This window comes from Dasypus novemcinctus, unplaced genomic scaffold (assembly GCF_030445035.2).
Source record: "Dasypus novemcinctus isolate mDasNov1 unplaced genomic scaffold, mDasNov1.1.hap2 scaffold_124, whole genome shotgun sequence".
Taxonomy (NCBI): domain Eukaryota; kingdom Metazoa; phylum Chordata; class Mammalia; order Cingulata; family Dasypodidae; genus Dasypus; species Dasypus novemcinctus.
This window is the reverse complement of record NW_026688150.1, coordinates 3004-21299: the sequence shown is the minus strand read 5'-3', so window position 1 is coordinate 21299 and position 18296 is coordinate 3004. Positions and strand designations below refer to the sequence as shown.

At 57.2% G+C, this 18296-nt stretch overlaps 1 protein-coding gene across 1 annotated transcript; it reads right to left on the bottom strand.

Moving 5' to 3' along the window:
- Positions 1 to 525: 525 nt before the first annotated feature.
- On the bottom strand, positions 526 to 15671 carry LOC131277529 (ultra-long-chain fatty acid omega-hydroxylase-like). Its single transcript, XM_058292571.1, has 11 exons — positions 15651 to 15671; positions 15148 to 15206; positions 14897 to 15023; positions 14662 to 14783; positions 9625 to 9892; positions 7729 to 7795; positions 7511 to 7640; positions 3918 to 4051; positions 3089 to 3153; positions 1927 to 2009; positions 526 to 777 (listed from the first exon to the last, which is right to left on the bottom strand). The coding sequence occupies exons 1-11, from the start codon at positions 15669 to 15671 to the stop codon at positions 600 to 602; spliced, it is 1254 nt and encodes a 417-aa protein (XP_058148554.1). The 3' UTR covers positions 526 to 599.
- Positions 15672 to 18296: the final 2625 nt, after the last annotated feature.

Sequence of the window (18296 nt, the reverse complement as noted above, 5' to 3'; positions counted from 1 at the left end):
GGCCTGGGCACTCGGGGCGGGGCCTGGGCTGTCCTGGGGCGGGGCCTGGGTGCTTGGGGCGGGGCCTGGGCTCTCCTGGGGCGGGGCCTGGCTGTCCTGGGGCGGGGCCTGGGTGCTCAGGGCGGGGCCTGTGGCACTCGGGGCGGGGCCTGGGCACTCGGGGCGAGGCCTGGGCTGTCCTGGTGCGGGGCCTGGGCGCACGGGGCGGGGCCTGGGCTGTCCTGGGCGGGGCCTGGGTGCTCGGGGTGGGGCCTGGGCGCTCGGGGCAGGGCCTGCGGCGCTCGGGGCGGGGCCTGGGCGCTCGGGGCGGGGCCTGGGCTGTCCTGGGGCGGGGCCTGGGCGCTCGGGGCGGGGCCTGGGCGCTCGGGGCGGGGCCTGGGCTGTCCTGGGGCGGGGCCCGCGGCACTAGGGGCGGGGCCTGGGCTGTCCTGGGGCGGGGCCTGGGCACTCGGGGCGGGGCCCGCGGCACTAGGGGCGGGGCCTGGGCTGTCCTGGGGCGGGGCCTGGGCTCTCCTGGGGCGGGGACTGGGCTCTCCTGGGGCGGGGCCTGGGCTGTCCTGGGGCGGGGCCTGGGCGCGGAGCTCCGCCCGCGCTCCCGCTCAGGCCCGCGGCGGCAGCGGCTGCACGTTGAGCCAGATGCCGCTCTCCGTGCGCAGGATGAGCTCGGGCTTCCGCTGCACCTTGCGCGTCCGGTCCACGCTCAGGCGGAAGCGCAGCAGCGTCAGCGCCACCACCACGCGCATCTCGGCCATGGCGAAGCTCTGCCCGATGCAGTTCCTGGAGGAAGGAGCACGCGGGCCTCAGGCCCAGGCGCTGCGCAGGCGGGGGGCCCACACCCGCGCGCGCTCTGAAATGCGCCCAGGCCCCCCGGGGCACTCACAGGGAGAGGATGGTGGCCACAGCCGCCCCAGGAGCAGAGCGTCTGCAGCGCAGGCAGGAGCTGCACGCATCCGCCCCGGGGCGCTGAGCCCTCCCATCTAGAAGCAGAGTGCGCGTCGCCAAATCCTCAAGATCGGGCCGGAACCCTGGGCTAAGTAGCCTTATTACTATCCCACGCAGACATTATTCTAGCTAGTCCAGTAATGTGTTGTTATTCTACATAACCTACATTATTGTGGTAATGTGTATTACTAGAATATTCTGGCATTCCAGAATTCTCAGCACTGATGGAAAGGCAGTGGCCACCAGAGGTTCTGCGGGATGGGAGAGGGAAGAAAAGGTGTAATAGGGGGGCATTTTCGGGACATTGGAGTTGCCCTGCATGACCTTGCAGTGACAGATGCAGGCCACTGTGCATTTTGTCACAACTTACAAAATTGCGTGGGACAGAGTGTGAACTGTAACGTAAACTGCAGTCCATAGTAGCAGCGCTTCGACATGTGGTCATCAACTGTAACAAACGCGCCACACTAAGGAAGCGTGCGGTTAATGTGCGGAAGTGTGGGAGGGGGAGGACGTGGGGCGTATGGGAATCCCCTTATACTTTCTTTGTGATTTAAAGCTTCTTTTAAAATTAAAATATATTTATATATAATAAAATGCGTCCTGGGGTAGGGGAGGGCGGTGATGCCGTCCCAGGCACCGCTGAAAGGCTGTGACCTGGGGGTCGGGAGTTGGAATCCTGGCGCTGCCCCTTTCTAGCTGCGTGTGTGGGAAATGACCTCACTCGCTGAGCCTCAGTTTCCCCGTCTGTAAAACGGGGGCAGTGGCAGCCCAGAGCCCTTGCGAGCGTGTGGATCCAGGCACACAGTGGGCGCTTAATACCTGCACAGTTGGGCTGCTAAGGCAGAGCCTGAGCGGGGGGCCTCTTGGCAGAAGGCAGGCACGGGGCTGGCACAAAGCAAGTGGCCCCAGCCCCCAAGGGGCCTCCCCCCGCCTCCGTGGGCCTCCCACACCTGGCGGGGCAGGGGCAGATGGAGGCGTCACCTGGGTCCCGCGGAGAAGGGCACGAAGGCCAAGGGCGAGCGCTGCTGCGGCTTGTCGGGGTCAAAGCGGTAGGGGTTGAACAGCTGCGGGCGGGGGCAACCTGGGGTGAGTCCGCGCCCCTCCCACCGCAGCCCGAGCCCCGCCCGCAGCCGCCGGGTACCCGCCCAGCTGGAGGGAGCGAACCGCGAGCGGAGCCGCGAGGTGGGAGAGGGGCGCGTGGGAGGGCGAGCTCCCCATCAACCACGCGCCCGGCCCTCCTTCCCTTATCCACCCCCCCAAGCCCCCCGCGCTACCATCGACCTCCCCCGCTGCCTCCACCGCTCGCGCACACCAGACTCCTTCCTGCCTCAGGACCTTTGCACCTGCCGTCTACTCTGCTTGGAACACGTGCCACCTCGCCGTTGGTACCTGCCCTTCGAGTCCCCGCCCAAACGTCTCTTCTTTGGCAAGTCCTTTCCCAGCCACCCGAGCTCCAGTGCCCGCCCCCAGCCCCACGCTGTACTTCCTTGGTTGTATTGATCAATATTGGAAATGATCTCACTTCTTTATTTCCTGATTATTTGTCCCTGTGCTACACCGGGAGCCCCACAAGGACATCTCAGTGTCCATTTTCTGGTCCATGCCCAGCCCAGAGGCTGGCACACAGCAGGTGCTCAGTAAATACTTGTCGACTTAGTGAATGAACAATGAATGGGGGAAGCGGACTTGGCTCAAGGGATAGAGCGTCCGCCTACCACATGGGAGGTCCAGGGTTCGAACCCAGGGTCCCCTGACCCGTGTGGAGCTGGCCCACGCGCAGTGCTGAAGCGCGGAAAGAGTGCCGTGCCACGCAGGGGAGCCCCACGCGCAAGGAGTGCGCCCTGCAAGGAGAGCCACCCAGCGTGGAAAAAGCGCAGCCCGCCCAGGAGCGGCACCGCACACACGGAGAGCTGACACAGCAAGATGACGCAACAAAGAGACACAGATTCCCGTGCCGTTGACAAGAATGCAAGTGGACGAGAATGCAAGGGGAGGGGAGAGAGATAAATCTTTTTTTAAAAAAATGAATGGGTGGGCAATTTTGGGGGGGTGAGGGGGCACTCGGGCCTGCGCCCCACCCTGCTCTGGCTTTCTGGGGTCAGGGAGGGAGGGGAGAGCCCAGGGCACCGGGGAGCTCGCTCACCTTGGAGTCCGGCCACACGGTGGGGTTGTGGTGGGTCCCATAGATGCTGACCAGGCAGATGATTCCTGTGGGGAAGGTCGGGGTCCAGCCAGGGCCTCCTCGGAGAGCCCCTGCCCGGCTCTCCCTCAGGGCACTGTGTTCCCAAAACCCCCGCGCCCCCGCTTCCTTCCCGTCCGTCTCTGAAATTTCCTCCTATCCCCCACACTCCCCCTGCCTCTCCCTGGGCAGGTCCCCGTCGCCTTCTTTCTAGCCCTACGGGGATCTCGCTCACACACAGACCTGGCACTGATCCTCCTCAGCTCAAACACCTTCCGTGGCTCCCCGCTGCCTTCGGGAAAAAGTCCAGGGGCCTCGAGCCGGCGCTCAAATCCTTCCTGAGGCCCTGCTCCACAACCTCTCGCCTCCAAGGTGGCTTCTTCCAGGAAGCCCTCCCGGACCTCCTCCCCCAGACAGAGCCATCACGCCATCCTTTGGGCTCCTCCCGGCCCCGTCCCTTCCTTTAGCCCACCCCGGGCCCCCAGGGAATCTGTGCCTGGCTCTCCGGCCCCCAGACTGGGTGCTACTCAAGGGCCTTCTCTTCTAGATGCCCCCCCCCCCAGCCCAGAGCTTGGTGTCCAGGGCACCGTCCAACCCACACACCTGCGGTATCAGGACCCCCACCCCTTCCCTTCCACCGCACCCAGCGCTCCTCCACGGCCCTCACGCACGCACGCCTGGGCCACCCAACCCCGCGGCCCTGCCACTCTGGTGCCACCTCCCTCTCCCCAGAAGCAGCGCGCCGCCCCATCTGCAGGGCCGCTGCCCCGGGGCAGGCCCGGCCGGCGGGCACCTTTGGGGATGACGCGGCCGTCCGGGAGCTTGACGTCCTCCGTGCAGCGGCGCGAGACGAGCGTCACCGGGGGGTACTGGCGCAGGCTTTCCTTGATGCACATGGTGGTGAAGGGCAGCTGCGCGAGGTCGTCCCTGGGGAGGCAGGGGCGCTGTGAGCACGGCGAGCCCCCGCCCCCCACACACCCACACCCTCGGGTGCAGCTGGGAAGGGACCCCGGGACGCCACACTCGCCCCCGGCGCCTCCCGCCAACGCTCGGGCTGCCAGGCCAGCGCCGGCCACGCAGACGAGCTCTGGCGGTGGGGAGGGCCTCCCGGCGCCCGGCACAGAGCCTCGTGGCGACTGGCAGCTGTGGCGGACCCCCGGGAAATCATGTCCCTGGGGCCAATCCACACCCGTGCACGGAAACCTACGGCAGGTGCAAGCTCTGCATTAAATCACCCTCAGCTAAGGGACTTTGATTGGACTGGGGGACCCAGAGCAGGTCTTGAGCCTCTTACTGGAGTCCTTTATAAAAGGAGGAATAGGGAAGTGGACTTGGCCCAGTGGTCAGGGCGTCCGCCTACCACACGGGAGGTCCAGGGTTCAAACCCCGGGTCTCCTTGACCCGTGTGGAGCTGGCCCATGCGCAGTGCTGATGCGCGCAAGGAGTGCGCCCCGCAAGGAGAGCCGCCCAGAGCAAAAGAAAGTGCAGCCTGCCCGGGAATGGCGCCGCACACACGGAGAGCTGACGCAACAAGGAGACGCAACAAAGAGAAACACAGATTCCTGTGCCGGTGACAACAGAAGCGGACAAAGAAGATGCAGCAAATAGACACAGAGAACAGACAACCAGGGCACGGGGGGGAGAGAGGGGAGGGGAGAGAAATAAATAAATAAATCTTTGGGAAAAAAAAAAGGAGGAATAAAAAGCCACAGACACAGGGCAGGGAAAAGCTGCAGAGAGAAAGAGGAACCCTGAAATGGAGAGAGCAGCCCCCGGGAGTCAGGAGCTGAAATCAACAGAACACAGGAGCTGAGGGGAGCCCCCGCGGCCAGAAGCTGAAAGCAAGGAGGGCTGGAGGGGAGGGGAGAGCCGAGGGACACGACCCTCTGCCTGAGCGACCGCAGCTGCCGCCCGGGAGAAAGCATGTCCTGGAGACGCCTTCACTTGGACCCTTGCACAGGCTCGAATGTCAGCTCTTACCCGAATAAATCCCCATTTGGAAAGCCAGCCCATTTCTGCTCTATTGCTCCCAGCAGCTTTTAGCAAATTGCACCAACCCTTTAACTGCTATTAGGGGGTTCCCTTGGGGGTAGGGGGTGGAGGGCCAGGACAGAGCAGCAACACTGTATCAATTTCAGTATTTAAAAACCAGAGCAGGGAAGCCGATGTGGCTCAAGCAGCTGGGCTCCCGGCTACCATATGGGAGGTCCAGGGTTCGAGGCCCAGGGCCTCCTGGTGAAGGCGAGCTGGCCCGCACGGGGGGCTGCCCTGCGTGGAGTGCTGCCCCACGCAGGAGTGCTGGCCCACGCAGAGAGCCGGCGCAGCAAGAATACGCCAAGAAAAGAGACACAGAGGAGAGACAATCAGAGACGCAGCAGACCAGGGAGCTGAGGTGACACAAGAGAGCGATCGCCTCTCTCCACTCCAAAAGGTCCCAGGATCGGTTCCTGGAAACACCTAGAGAGAAGACAAGCAGACACAGAAGAACACACAGCGAATGGAGCAGAGAGCAGACAACGTCGGGGGGCGGGGGGGAGGGAGAGAAATAAACAAGAACCTGTTGCATCCTCTCCCAATATCATTATTTACTAATTAAGTTTCTTCCTTTGGACTTCAGGACCCCAAATTAGATTAATCACGACACTTCGGTCATTATCTCATGAGTTTTCTTTAAGGCACAGGCTTAACTGTCCTGTGAAAGAAACTGCCATCAAGGGCGAATGGCATCCCCACCGCAAAGGGGATACAAACATAAACGCTACTGAAAACAGAAGTGCTGCCAAATTCTGGTCAGACACGTCGCCTGCCCAACTCTCCACTCCTCGGGCATCTTTTCCCTCCATTAACAAGGCAGATTATGGGGAGCAGGGGTAGCTCGGTGGTTGAGCACCTGCTTCACATGTACGAGGTCCCGGGTTCAATCCCCACTACCACCTCAAAAAATAATAATATTATTAAATTAACTTTTTTTTAAAGATGAGCAAGGATTCGCAAGGGGTTCGGGACCCAGCAGTGCCAAACCGAGAGTGTCTCTCGAAGGCCATAATCTGAAAAGATGAGAGAAAACTGAAAATAATAATTTGCTCACTGCGCAAGCCAATGCTATTGAAAGCCGTGTCTTTCTTTGCATCCCCCAGTGTGGGAGCGTTTGTGGACCCCAGAAAATTCTGTTTAAAGGTTTTGTGGACCCCAGAAAATCCTATTTCTTTGTTGCTTAGGGAGGCACCGGGAATTGAATCCAGGGACCTCGTGTATGAGAGGCAGGCGCTCAACCACTGAGCTACACCCACTCCGCAAATCCTGTTCCCAAAGCTAAACCATTCCTGTGCTTGCAGACCTCTTGTAGGGACCTTGTGATTCTATTACTTCCGTTAAGGGCCATTGACGAGATCGTGTGACCCAGGGAGTCCTTTATAAATGGAGGAATAAAAAGCTGCAGAAAAGAATAAGAAAAAAATAGCTGCCGGGACAGAGAGGAGCCCAGAAGTTATAATCAGGGGAACACAGAAGATGAGAGGAGCCACTTTAGCCAGAAGTTGGGAGCAACAATGTCCAGAGGAGAGAGAGAGAGGAGAAGACGACCCCGCAGGCCTGATTGCCCACAGCCACAGCGGGAAGAGAAAAGATCTCTGAGGATGCCCTGATTTGAACACTTTCACGGCCTCGGGACCGTATGCTTTTAATCTAATAAATCCTCATTGTAAAAACCAACCCATTTCCGGTACATTGCTCCCAGCAGCTTTTAGCAAACTGAAACACCTAGCAATAATCCACTACACACATCTGAGGCAGATGGGATTATCGTTCCCAAGTCTCCCTGTTCTCCAAGACGCACCCATGCCCTCTACCGTGTGACTCTGAAGTGCCCTGCAGTCAAGTGGGTGGACTGCATTTCCTGCCTCATGCACGGAGGGCTTGGCCCTAGGGATTGCTTTGGCCCCTGGAATGTGAGGATGCGAGCAGAGGCGGGTGGCTTTTTGCGTGCCTGGAATCTGCTGCAAGAAGTACACGCACATGGTAACTGCATGTCCCGGGAGAGTGAGGAGCTGCATGGAACTTACCTGAACCCTACCCTCCGTTTGGAAGCAAATCTAACCCAGCAGCAAGAGCCTATGCACAGAGCAGTGAGCAAGAAACAAAGGCTTCTTATAAACCACTGTGCTTGGGGATGTTTGTTATGCGACATTATTGCAACAAGCGCTGACTGAGTCACTTTAAGAACTCTTGCATTATGAGGCAAGACTATTCATCAGTAGTTGGAGTTCAGGAAGCTTAAGGGACTTGACTGAAGTCCCACAGTCGATCAAGGGTGGAGCAGAGATTCACACCCAAGGCTCCCACCGCTCTCGGGACCTGGACCCCTCAAGCCCTGGACTCTGAACTGACCACTCCACTTCCTCCAGCTCTCGGCCTTTCAGCACTTCCTGAATCTCCTCCCGGCACTTCTCCTGGTACTCCGGATACTTGGCCAAGTTGAACAGCAGCCACGAGAGGCCGCTGGAGGTTGTGTCGTGACCTGAGGGCGGGCGAGGGGCTCGGGTGGAGATGCCGTCTTCAATCAGCGGGCCCCCTCCCCCCCGCCGCCGCCTCCCCCACGTCCTCACCCTCAAACATGAAGGTGTCAGCCTCAGCCCGGATGTCCTCATCCGACAGCTCCTTCCCATCTTCGTCCTGGAACGGACAAGAGAGAACGCTCAGCCCACTCGATCCCGCCCTCTGCACCCTGGAGGCCTCTTCAGAGGCAGATACTGGCCCCCTCGCTTCAGCCATGCCGCGAGGGGGAAGTCGTCCACGTAGATGGAGGCTTGCACGTGGATGATGGAGAGAGGGGACAGGAGAGCACCAGGAGAGGAGAAGAAGGAGCTCAAATTTCTCAAGCAGCATCTAACACCAAGTGTCCAGCTGGATGCCTGACAACAAGCTTGGGATCAGGTTTTATTAACACCACGTGATAGGGAAGCGGACTTGGCCCAGTGGTCAGGGAGTCCGCCTACCACATGGGAGGTCCGCGGTTCAAACCCCAGGCCTCCTTGACCCGGTGGAGCTGGCCCATGCGCAGTGCTGATGCGCGCAAGGAGTGCTGTGCCACGCAGGAGTGTCCCCTACATAGGGGAGCCCCACGCGCAAGGAGTGTGCCCCGTAGGGAGAGCCGCCCAGCGCGAAAGAAAGTGCAGCCTGCCCAGGAATGCGCCGCACACACGGAGAGCTGACACAGCAAGACGACGCAACAAAGAGAGACACAGATTCCCATGCCACTGACAACAACAGAAGCAGACCAAGAAGATGACGCAGCAAATAGACACAGAGAGCAGACAACTCGGGGGGGGGGGGCGGTAGGGGAGAGAAATTTTGAAAATAAATAAAAATTTTTAAAAAGACATTACTCAAGTAAATTATTAAAACAAAACAAAAAAAACAAAAAATCACCAGGTGATAAATGAGGAAAGTGAGGCTCACAGAGTGCAGTTACAGGACCAAGGTCCAACACCCAGGAAGCGGTAGAACCTATATCGGATCCACGACCACCCAAATCCAGAGCCAAGTGCTGCTCAGACACTTGCGCGGACGTTCTTGCACCTGATGGCTGTGAGAGGTGGCTACACCTGCTCTTGGGAAACGTACATGGAAGTCCTATGTGTTCAAGGAGCAGGATGGAAACAATGTACTCTCCAATGTTTATAAGCTTGACAGTTACATAGGTTAATTGATCTATAAGTGGATGAATGGATGATGGATGGATGGGTAGATAGAAAAGTAGATGCTAGATAGTTAGATCAATGAAGGGATGGATGGATAGATTATGAAAGATATATTGATAGATAAATGGATGAACAGATAGAAAGAAGATAGATGATAGATGGATGATAGATAAATGATAAATGTTTGGAAGCATGGACAGATGGATGAATTAATGGAAAGAGATAGATGGATTGGTAGATTTAGAAACGGATGGATGAAGAATCTAGGTAGATGATGGATAGATGGATAGATGATGGATGGACGGGCACATGGATGGATGGAGGGATAGAAAGATAAATAGATAGATAGGGACAGATGCATGGATAGATGATTGGTAGGTAGATAGGTGATAGAATGACATAGCTAATGTGGCAAACATTAAAATTGGGGTGTGGGGCGCGGTACGCTGAAGTTCTCTGTCTGGATTTTGCATGATATTTCCAACTGCCCCGTAAGTTCGACATGATTCCAAAACTAAGAGTTGAAGGGACGCCCAAGTGGTTGAGCGCCTGCCTCCTACGTACGAGGTCCTGGGTTCGATCCCCAGTACCACCTAAAAAATATTTTTTTTTTTAAGTTTAAGGGGAAAATAAAATCCACAGAAGCACCTCCCGAGACTGACCCCGCCTCCCCGCAGGTGCGCCCTGTCTTTGGGGTCCCGTATCTCATCTCCGCGCTGCACCTGACTGCATCCCACCCGCTGGGAGGTCAGCAGGCCGCGCGGGGGGCGCTCAGCGCCAGGCGAGGGGGCCCCGGCTCACCCGGGCCAGGAGCAGCACGTCGATGAAGTCCAGCGCCTTGCCGCGCCGCGCCCGCAGCCAGGTGTCCTTGCCCTGCTGGCGCAGCGCGCGCCGCCGCCCGTGGACCACGTCGCTGGTGAAGCGGTGCACCGTGTCGCAGGCCCGGCGGAACCGGCGCCCGTCCGCGCAGCGGTAGTAGACCAAGTCCAGGTAGTGCAGCGGCCGGTACTGGCGCCGCACGACCAGCGCGCTGAGCTCCACGATGGCCGCGATGTAGTCGCTCATCTTCCTGCGGGGGAGCAGGGCCTGAGCCCGGGCCACGGCCAGCCTCCTCTCCCCAGCGGGAAGGGCGCAAGGAGAGCCCCGGAGGGATGGAGCGACGGGGTAGCCACAGAGCCCGGGCCACGGCCAGCCTCCTCTCCCCAGCCGGGAGGGCGCAAGGAGAGCCCCGGAGGGATGGAGCGACGGGGTAGCCACAGAGCCCGGGCCCAGGCCAGCCTCCTCTCCCCAGCGGGGAGGGCGCAAGGAGAGCCCCGGAGGGATGGAGCGACGGGGTAGCCACAGAGCCCGGGCCCAGGCCAGCCTCCTCTCCCCAGCCGGGAGGGCACAAGGAGAACCCCGGAGGGATGGAGCGACGGGGTAGCCACAGAGCCCGGGCCACGGCCAGCCTCCTCTCCCCAGCCGGGAGGGCACAAGGAGAACCCCGGAGGGATGGAGCGACGGGGTAGCCACAGAGCCCGGGCCACGGCCAGCCTCCTCTCCCCAGCGGGAAGGGCGCAAGGAGAGCCCCGGAGGGATGGAGCGACGGGGTAGCCACAGAGCCCAGGCCCAGGCCAGCCTCCTCTCCCCGGCGGGGAGGGCACAAGGAGAACCCCGGAGGGATGGAGCGACGGGGTAGCCACAGAGCCCGGGCCACGGCCAGCCTCCTCTCCCCAGCCGGGAGGGCGCAAGGAGAGCCCCGGAGGGATGGAGCGACGGGGTAGCCACAGAGCCCGGGCCCAGGCCAGCCTCCTCTCCCCAGCGGGGAGGGCGCAGAGAGAGCCCCGGAGGGATGGAGCGACGGGGTAGCCACAGAGCCCGGGCCCAGGCCAGCCTCCTCTCCCCAGCCGGGAGGGCGCAGAGAGAGCCCCGGAGGGATGGAGCGACGGGGTAGCCACAGAGCCCGGGCCACGGCCAGCCTCCTCTCCCCAGCGGGAAGGGCGCAAGGAGAGCCCCGGAGGGATGGAGCGACGGGGTAGCCACAGAGCCCGGGCCACGGCCAGCCTCCTCTCCCCAGCGGGGAGGGCGCAAGGAGAGCCCCGGAGGGATGGAGCGACGGGGTAGCCACAGAGCCCGGGCCCAGGCCAGCCTCCTCTCCCCAGCGGGGAGGGCACAAGGAGAGCCCCGGAGGGATGGAGCGACGGGGTAGCCACACTGCTCCTACCCACAGCGGGAGAAGAGCTTGCACATCGTGCATCTACTGAGGGGCTTGTAGCTGGAATGTATCAAGAACTCTGAACACGCAACCTTAAGAAGGTTACATGGGAGAAGCAGAAGTGGCTCAACGGATAGAGCGTCCACCTACCACATGGGAGGTCCAGAGTTCAAACCCCAGGCCTCCTGACCCGTGTGGAGCTGGCCCACGCGCAGCGCTGATGCGGGCAAGGAGTGCCCTGCCACGCACGGGTGCCCCCCACGTAGGGGAGCCCCACGCGCAAGGACTGCGCCTCATAAGGAGATCTGCCCCGTGGGAGAAAAGCGCAGCCCACGCAGGAGTGGCCCAGCACACACGGAGAGCAGACACAGCAAGATAACGCAACAAAGATAGACACAGAGCGGCGGACTTGGCCCAGTGGTTAGGGCGTCTGTCTACCACACGGGAGGTCCACAGTTCAAACCCCGGGCCTCCTTGACCCGTGTGGAGCTGGCCCACGTGTACTGCTGATGCACGCAAGGAGTGCCCTGCCTCGCAGGGGTGTCAGGAGTGCCCTGCCTCGCAGGGGTGTCCCCGCGTAGGGGAGCCCCACGCGCAAGGAGTGCGCCCCGTAAGGAGAGCCGCCCAGCATGAAAGAAAGTGCAGCCTGCCCAGGAATGGTGCCGCACACATGGAGAGCTGACATAGCAAGATGACACAACAAAAAGAAACACGGATTCCTGTGCCGCTGACAACAACAGAAGTGGACAGAGAAGATGCAGCGAATAGACACAGAGAACAGACAACCGGGGTGGGGTGGGGTGGAATAAATAAATAAATAAATCTTCAAAAAAATAAAATAAAATAAAATAAATTTTTTAAAAATTTAAAAAAAGACACAGATTCCAGGTGCCACCGAGAGTGCAAGCAGACACAGAAGAACACACACGGCGAATGGACACAAGAGAGCAGACAATGGGGGGGTGGGGAGAAAAATAAATAAAACAAATCTTTAAAAAAAAGGTTATATGGGAATCTCTTATATTTTTTAATATAACACTTTTTGAGATCTACATATCTTTCATTTAAAGATTTATTTTTTTTTTTACTTATTATGAATCTTTTTAAAAAGACAAAAATTTGTTAGGAAGGCAATCAAGGGAGCAGATGCAGCTCCAGCGGTTGAGCACCTGCTTTCCATGTGCGAGTTCCTAGTTTGACACCCCGTGACCTCCTACAAACAAACAAACAGGGAAAAAACCCCTCTCATTGGGGAGTGGATGTAGCTCAGTGGTTGAGAGGCTGCTTCTCATGTACTAAGTCCTGGGTTCAATTGCCCGGACCTCCTGAAAATAAAAAGGCAACCCAAAGAACCCTGTATTCTCAAAAAATAGTATGTCATGCATGAAAAAATAAAAAGACCAATGGTTGCCAGGAGTCTGAGAGGGTGGGGTGAGGAGGAGGGATAAACTGATACGATAAAGGGCTTTTTGAGACGGTGACGCTACTCTACATGATTCCGTAACAGTGTATGCTTGACATGATGCACTCGCTGAAATCCATAGACTTGTACAGAATGAACAATGGCATTAGACTATGGATGTTAACAATTAATATTGTGCAAATATCGGTTCATTAATTGTAACAAGTGTACCACACTAAGGCAAGATGTTAATGATAGGAAAAATTGGGGGGAAAGGGGATATAGGAGAATTCTCTGTACTATCTGCTTAATTTTTTTCTATAAATCTAAAAAATAAAATCTAAAAAAAGTATTCCAAGATAAAAAAGTTTAAAATTATTTTTAGAATGAGCAAAGAAGGATCAGAATGGACACTTCTCCGCATGGCCAATAGGCATATGGAAAGATGCTCATTAGTCATTCGAGTCATCATTGGTCATCAGAGAAAGGCAAACCAAAACCAGAAAGAGATACCACTTCCCACACAGTCGGATGAAGGTGGCTGTCGTGACAAAGATAACAAGCGCTGGGAGAATGTGGAGAAACTGGAACCCTCACGTATGGCTGGTGAAAACGTAAAATGGTGCAGCTGCTTTGGGAAAACAGCCTGGCCGTTCCTCAACTGGCTAAACATCGAGATGTCGTATGACTCAGCAATTCCGCTCCTATGGATGTACCCAAATGAAATGGGAAGAAACGTAAGCTCCAAATGAGCAACCGTTGTATTCCCAGCACCTAATTCACTGCTGGCACATAGTAGGTGCTCAATAAATAGTTCTTGAATGAATGAATTACAACTGAGGCCATCGCTGACTCATGCAAGGGAAATGATCCCTCCAAGGCCGAGAGTAACAAAGTCAGCAGCGCATTGTTGAGGCCCTACTATGTGCCACCAACTTGCCGTTTGTTATCTGTGTGCGACAAACTTTCCATTTATCTCCCTTATACTTCTATCCCCACTTAGACTGTAAAGTCTATGGGGCTGGTACTTGGTTTATTGCTCCCCATCGTATCTGCAGCCCAGCACATAGTAGGTGCACGGTGAATCCCTGATGAATGAATGAACGAATGAATAAACAAGGACAGTGGTTATTTTATTCGTTCATTCTACAAATGTTCCCTGAGCCCCTCCTCTGAGCCAGAGCAGGCGCTACACCATTTTTTTCCTCTATTTTTTTGTAATGTTACATTAAAAAAATGTAAGCGGTCCCTCTCACCCCACTCCTCCCCCATCAACAGCCTCTTTCATCATCATGGCACGTTCATTGCATTGGGTGAGTACATTTTGGAGCACTGCTGCACCTCATGGATTATAGTTTACATTGTGGTTTACACTCTCCCCCAGTCCACCCAGTGGGCCATGGCAACACATACAGTGTCCAGCATCTGTCCCTGCAGCACCACCCAGGAGCACTCCAAGTCCTGAAATGCTACACCATTTTATCCTTAAACCATGCTGTGGGGCGGCGGACTTGGCCCAGTGGTTAGGGCGTCCGTCTACCACATGGGAGGTCCACGGTTCAAACCCCGGGCCTCCTTGACCCGTGTGGAGCTGGCCCATGCACAATGCTGATGCGCACAAGGAGTGCCCTGCCACGCAGGGGTGTCCCCGCGTAGGGGAGCCCCACGCACAAGGAGTGCGCCCCATATGGAGAGCCGCCCAGCGCCAAAGAAAGTGCAGCCTGCCCAGGAATGACGCAACACACACAGAGAGCTGACACAAGATGACGCAACAAAAAAAGAAACAGATTCCCGTGCCGCTAACCACAACAGAAGCAGACAAAGAAGACGCAGCAAATAGACACAGAGAACAGACAACCGGGGAGAGAAATAAATAAATAAATAAATCTTTTAAAAAAAAGAAAAACCACGCTGAGCTCAGGGTTTGTCCTCCTGTTTTACAAACCGAAAAGCTGGGGTTCAGAAAGTGGGGGGACGCTCTCCAAAGACCACACACGCGCTTCGTGGAGGAATAAGAGCAACTAGTCTTTGCTGAGTGAAAAAAAATAAACCAAGTCATCGGCTCACGTCTCACTCAATTCCCACACCGTGGCCCGGGGAGGGAATGGCGGCGCCCACTTTCCCACACAAGGATGCCGGGGCCGGGAGAGGCGACGGGGGCTTCCCGCAGCTCCGTGCGTGACGGGCTCCCCAGCTCCCGGGGTTTCGGGGGGCCGCGGTCCCCGGGGGGGGCCGCACTCACTCCTGGCAGTCGCTGCTGAAGCTGAAGACGCACTTCTGCAGGCTGTCCAGCGTCATGAGGCTGACGTGCTCGAACATGTCGAGGGAGACCTGGGGGCCCTGGGCCAGCCGCCGCCACTTGGCCTGGAAGAGAGCGACGCGGCGGCACGCGTGACCCGGGCCTGCGGGGACGCAGCGCCTCCCGGCCGGCGCCCCGGTCCCCTCCCCCGGGCCCCCCGGCTCGCCCTGGGACGCACGTGCATGGTGTCCGTGCACTGGTTGAAGATCTTCACGTAGGGCTTCAGGATGTCGAAGTGGAAGGCGGGGGTGAGCAGGCGGCGGTGGCGCCTCCATTTGTCCCCTTTGCTCAGCAGCAGCCCGTCCCTGGGCCCGGGGAGACTGGGGTCAGGCCGGGCCCCTCCCAGGCCTCCGGAGCCCCCCCCCAGGACCCCCGTGCGCTGGCTCCTCCTTCCCCGAAGCCCTGGTCCCCGCGCCCCCGGTCCCGCACTCACCCAGCCAAGGTTTCAGGAAGCCGTAGAAAAGGTCGTCCCTTGGGTGCGAGGGCCGCTGTGGAGAGGGAAGGGGCGGTGGTGGCTGGAAACAGGGCTCTGACCCTTGACCTCTGCGGTGACCTTCCTGGGCCTCGGGGTCCCAACCTCTCCCCTCCAGCCTTGGGTCCATCCCGCCCACCTGCCCCAAAAGATCCTTGCAACATTGCTCATCTGAATGTGAGCCTCTCTTGCTCAAAAACCTTCCGTGGCGCCCTCCTACCCTTGTGGAAGAAGTAAGTTCAAGTTCAGCTAGCCTTAAAGGCGTCCGCCGGCCTCTCTCACTTCATCCTTTGACTCGCATCAGACGGCCCCCTCGTTACACGCTGTCGCTCCCCTCCAGACCTTCACTCAAGCTCGCCCTCCACCCCCAATGTGAATCTTCTCCTCGCCCATGCCCCTCTTTTCTGCCAGCTCAGACCATCTGAATGACACCTCTTGTTGTCCCCCAAGCCAACCTCACCCTCTCCGGTCTGTCCCCCATGCTAGCCCCAGGGGTGCCTTGTCACTCGCCAATGTGGCCTGTCCTTCCCTGCTCACACACCCTCCGCAGCTCCCCGTTTCCCCAGCTACTCTGCCCACCCTTCAAAACCTGTCCTCCCAGCGGCCTCCGGAGTTGCTGAGGGCGGGGAGAGGGAAACAGCGGTGTGATATGGGGTGTTTGGGGAACTTGGAGTTGTCCTGAATGATACTGCAGGGACAGATGCAGGACGCTGCATATCCTGCCATACCCTACCAAATGGACTGGGGGAGAGTGAAAACTACAGTGTAAACTCTAACCCAGGGCTGTGTACCCGTGCTCCAACATGTACTCGTCAATTGCAACGAACGCGCCCCACTAATGAAACAAGTGGTTGATGTGGGGGGCGTGGGGGGCGTGGAGAGTGAGGCATATGGGAATCCCCTATATTTTTTTAATGTAAATTTTGTGGGCTCTGGGAAGCGGATGTGACTCAGGTGATAAGGCTTCTGCCTCCCACATGGGAGGACCTGAGTTCGATCCCTGGGGCCTCCTGGTGAAAAAGAAGAAGAGAAAGTGTGACTGTGTGGTGAGCCAGTGCCAGTGTGAGTGCCCACGTGGTGAGCCAGTGCCCACTGCAGTGAGCCCAGTGCCCATGCAGTGAGCCTTGCAGGCAAGATGATGATGCAACGAAAAGAGACAAAGGGGAGAGTCAAGGTGAAGTGCCACAGAGACAGGAGCTGAGGTGGCACAATTGACGGGGAACCTCTCTCCCCATCAGACGTCCCCAGGATCGAATCCCTCTGAAGACATAAAAGAGAAATAGATACAGAAGGTCACACAGTAAATGGACACAGACAGCAAAAACAGCAGGGTGGGGGGTGCAGGAGGGGGGAGGAGAAAAATAAATAAAAATTTGTATGATCTATTTATCTTTTAAAAATAATATACATATATAAAAGAAAAAAACCCATCCTTCGAAACTCACCAAGACCTCTCCATAGACACCTCTGTTCTCTGCCCACCTCATACTCGACATTCTAGGAAGTGTTCCCAGCTCCTGGAAAAGGCCACGCTCCCGCTCTGCTCTGAATCCATCAGGGGCCGTCTGCCTCACACAGTCTTCCCTCCTCTTTCTGGTCTCAGCTTCAATGTGCCCCCTCCTCGACCAATCACTCTGGAGCATTTACGCCCAGTTACAAGCCCCTTGATCACTGATACTGATGCTAAATAAATGTTTATTGAATGAATGGATGAGTCAGTCAAACAACCAAGGGGTGGATGGAAGAAAGAATAAATGAATGAGTGGATGGGTAGATAGAGAGTTGGTAGATGAATGGATGGATGGATGGATAGATGGACAAGTGTATGGGTGGAAGAATAAAGGAGTAGATGGATAAGAGGATGGGTGGATGGGTGACTGAATGGATAGACAAATGCATGTTTAGTTCGACAAATGGATAGATAAGAAAGTAAAGAAAGAAAGAGATGATTAGATAGATGATACATGTTTAGATGAATGGTAGATGAATGGTAGAAGGATGGATGGATGGGTGGATGAATAGATAGACAAATGTATGTTTAGTTTGATAAATGGGTAGGAAGGAAGAAAGAAAGAAAAGGAAAGAAAAAGATGATAGAGATTAGATAAATTAGATAGATTGATAGATGCTAGATGTTAAGATGAATAAATGGATAGGATGGGTGACTGGATGGATGGGTGGATGGGTGGCTGGATGGGTGGTCAGATGGGTGGCTGGATGGATAAGTGGCTGTATGGGTGGATGGATGAGTGGATGGATGGATAGATGGTGGATGGTGGATGGGTGGCTGGATGGGTGGCTGGGTGGGTGAATGGGTGGATGGGTGGATAGGTGGCTGGATGGGTGGATGGGTGGGTGGATGGATGGGTGGATGGGTGGATGGGTGGATAGTTGGCTGGATAGGTGGTTGGATAGGTGGCTGGGTGGCTGGGTGGATGGATGGGTGGATGGATGGTGGATGGATGGGTGGGTGGATGGATGGCTGGGTGGATGGATGGGTGGTGGATGGGTGGATGGGTGGATGGATGGGTGGTGGATGGGTGGATGGGTGGATGGATGGGTGGATGGGTGGATTATCTCCTACACACTTAACAGATTTGGGACAGAGTGCGCCAACACCCAGGAAGGAAGTACCTGAAACTCAAGTGACACCACTTTCACCTAATGGACGTGACTCAGCCGCTTCACAGACTCCCAGGAACTGGCCAACTGGTGGCACAGTCATGTGTCACTCATCCTCTCCCTCAACACGCCTCCTACTCCTCCCTTCTGCTCACAACCCATTGGTGACGACGGGCGCCCAGACACGGCTCAGTCCTCGCCCCGCCCGGAGGATGAAGGCACACTGTGCAGCTCTCAGGAAACTGCGCCAGGCGCTAAGGCAGGCGCAGGAAAAGGGCTGCTGGCAAGCAGGGCAGGCCTCCTGGAGGAGGTGGCACTGGAGAGGGAGGTGGGAGCTGAGTCGCTCCTCTTCTCCCTGGGCTCCCGGGAGGCCACTTTGGGAACCTTCTGACTCATAAGCGGCCAGTGGCTGCCCTGCTCAGCCACCTCCCGTGGCGCCTGACCACCCCCAGGATAAAGCAAGGGTCACTCACTTGGCGTACAG

Bases quoted from the DNA above. Each gene is read 5' to 3' on its own strand.
- LOC131277529 (XM_058292571.1), bottom strand. From the start codon at position 15,671: ATGGGGGACAGACCGGAGAGG. The intron at 3,154-3,917 runs GTGCCCGCCGGC...CCTTCCCCACAG, and splicing joins CGGCCGCGTCATCCCCAAAG to GAATCATCTGCCTGGTCAGC. The intron at 2,010-3,088 runs GTGAGCGAGCTC...CCCCGCCCGCAG, and splicing joins CCGTGTGGCCGGACTCCAAG to CTGTTCAACCCCTACCGCTT.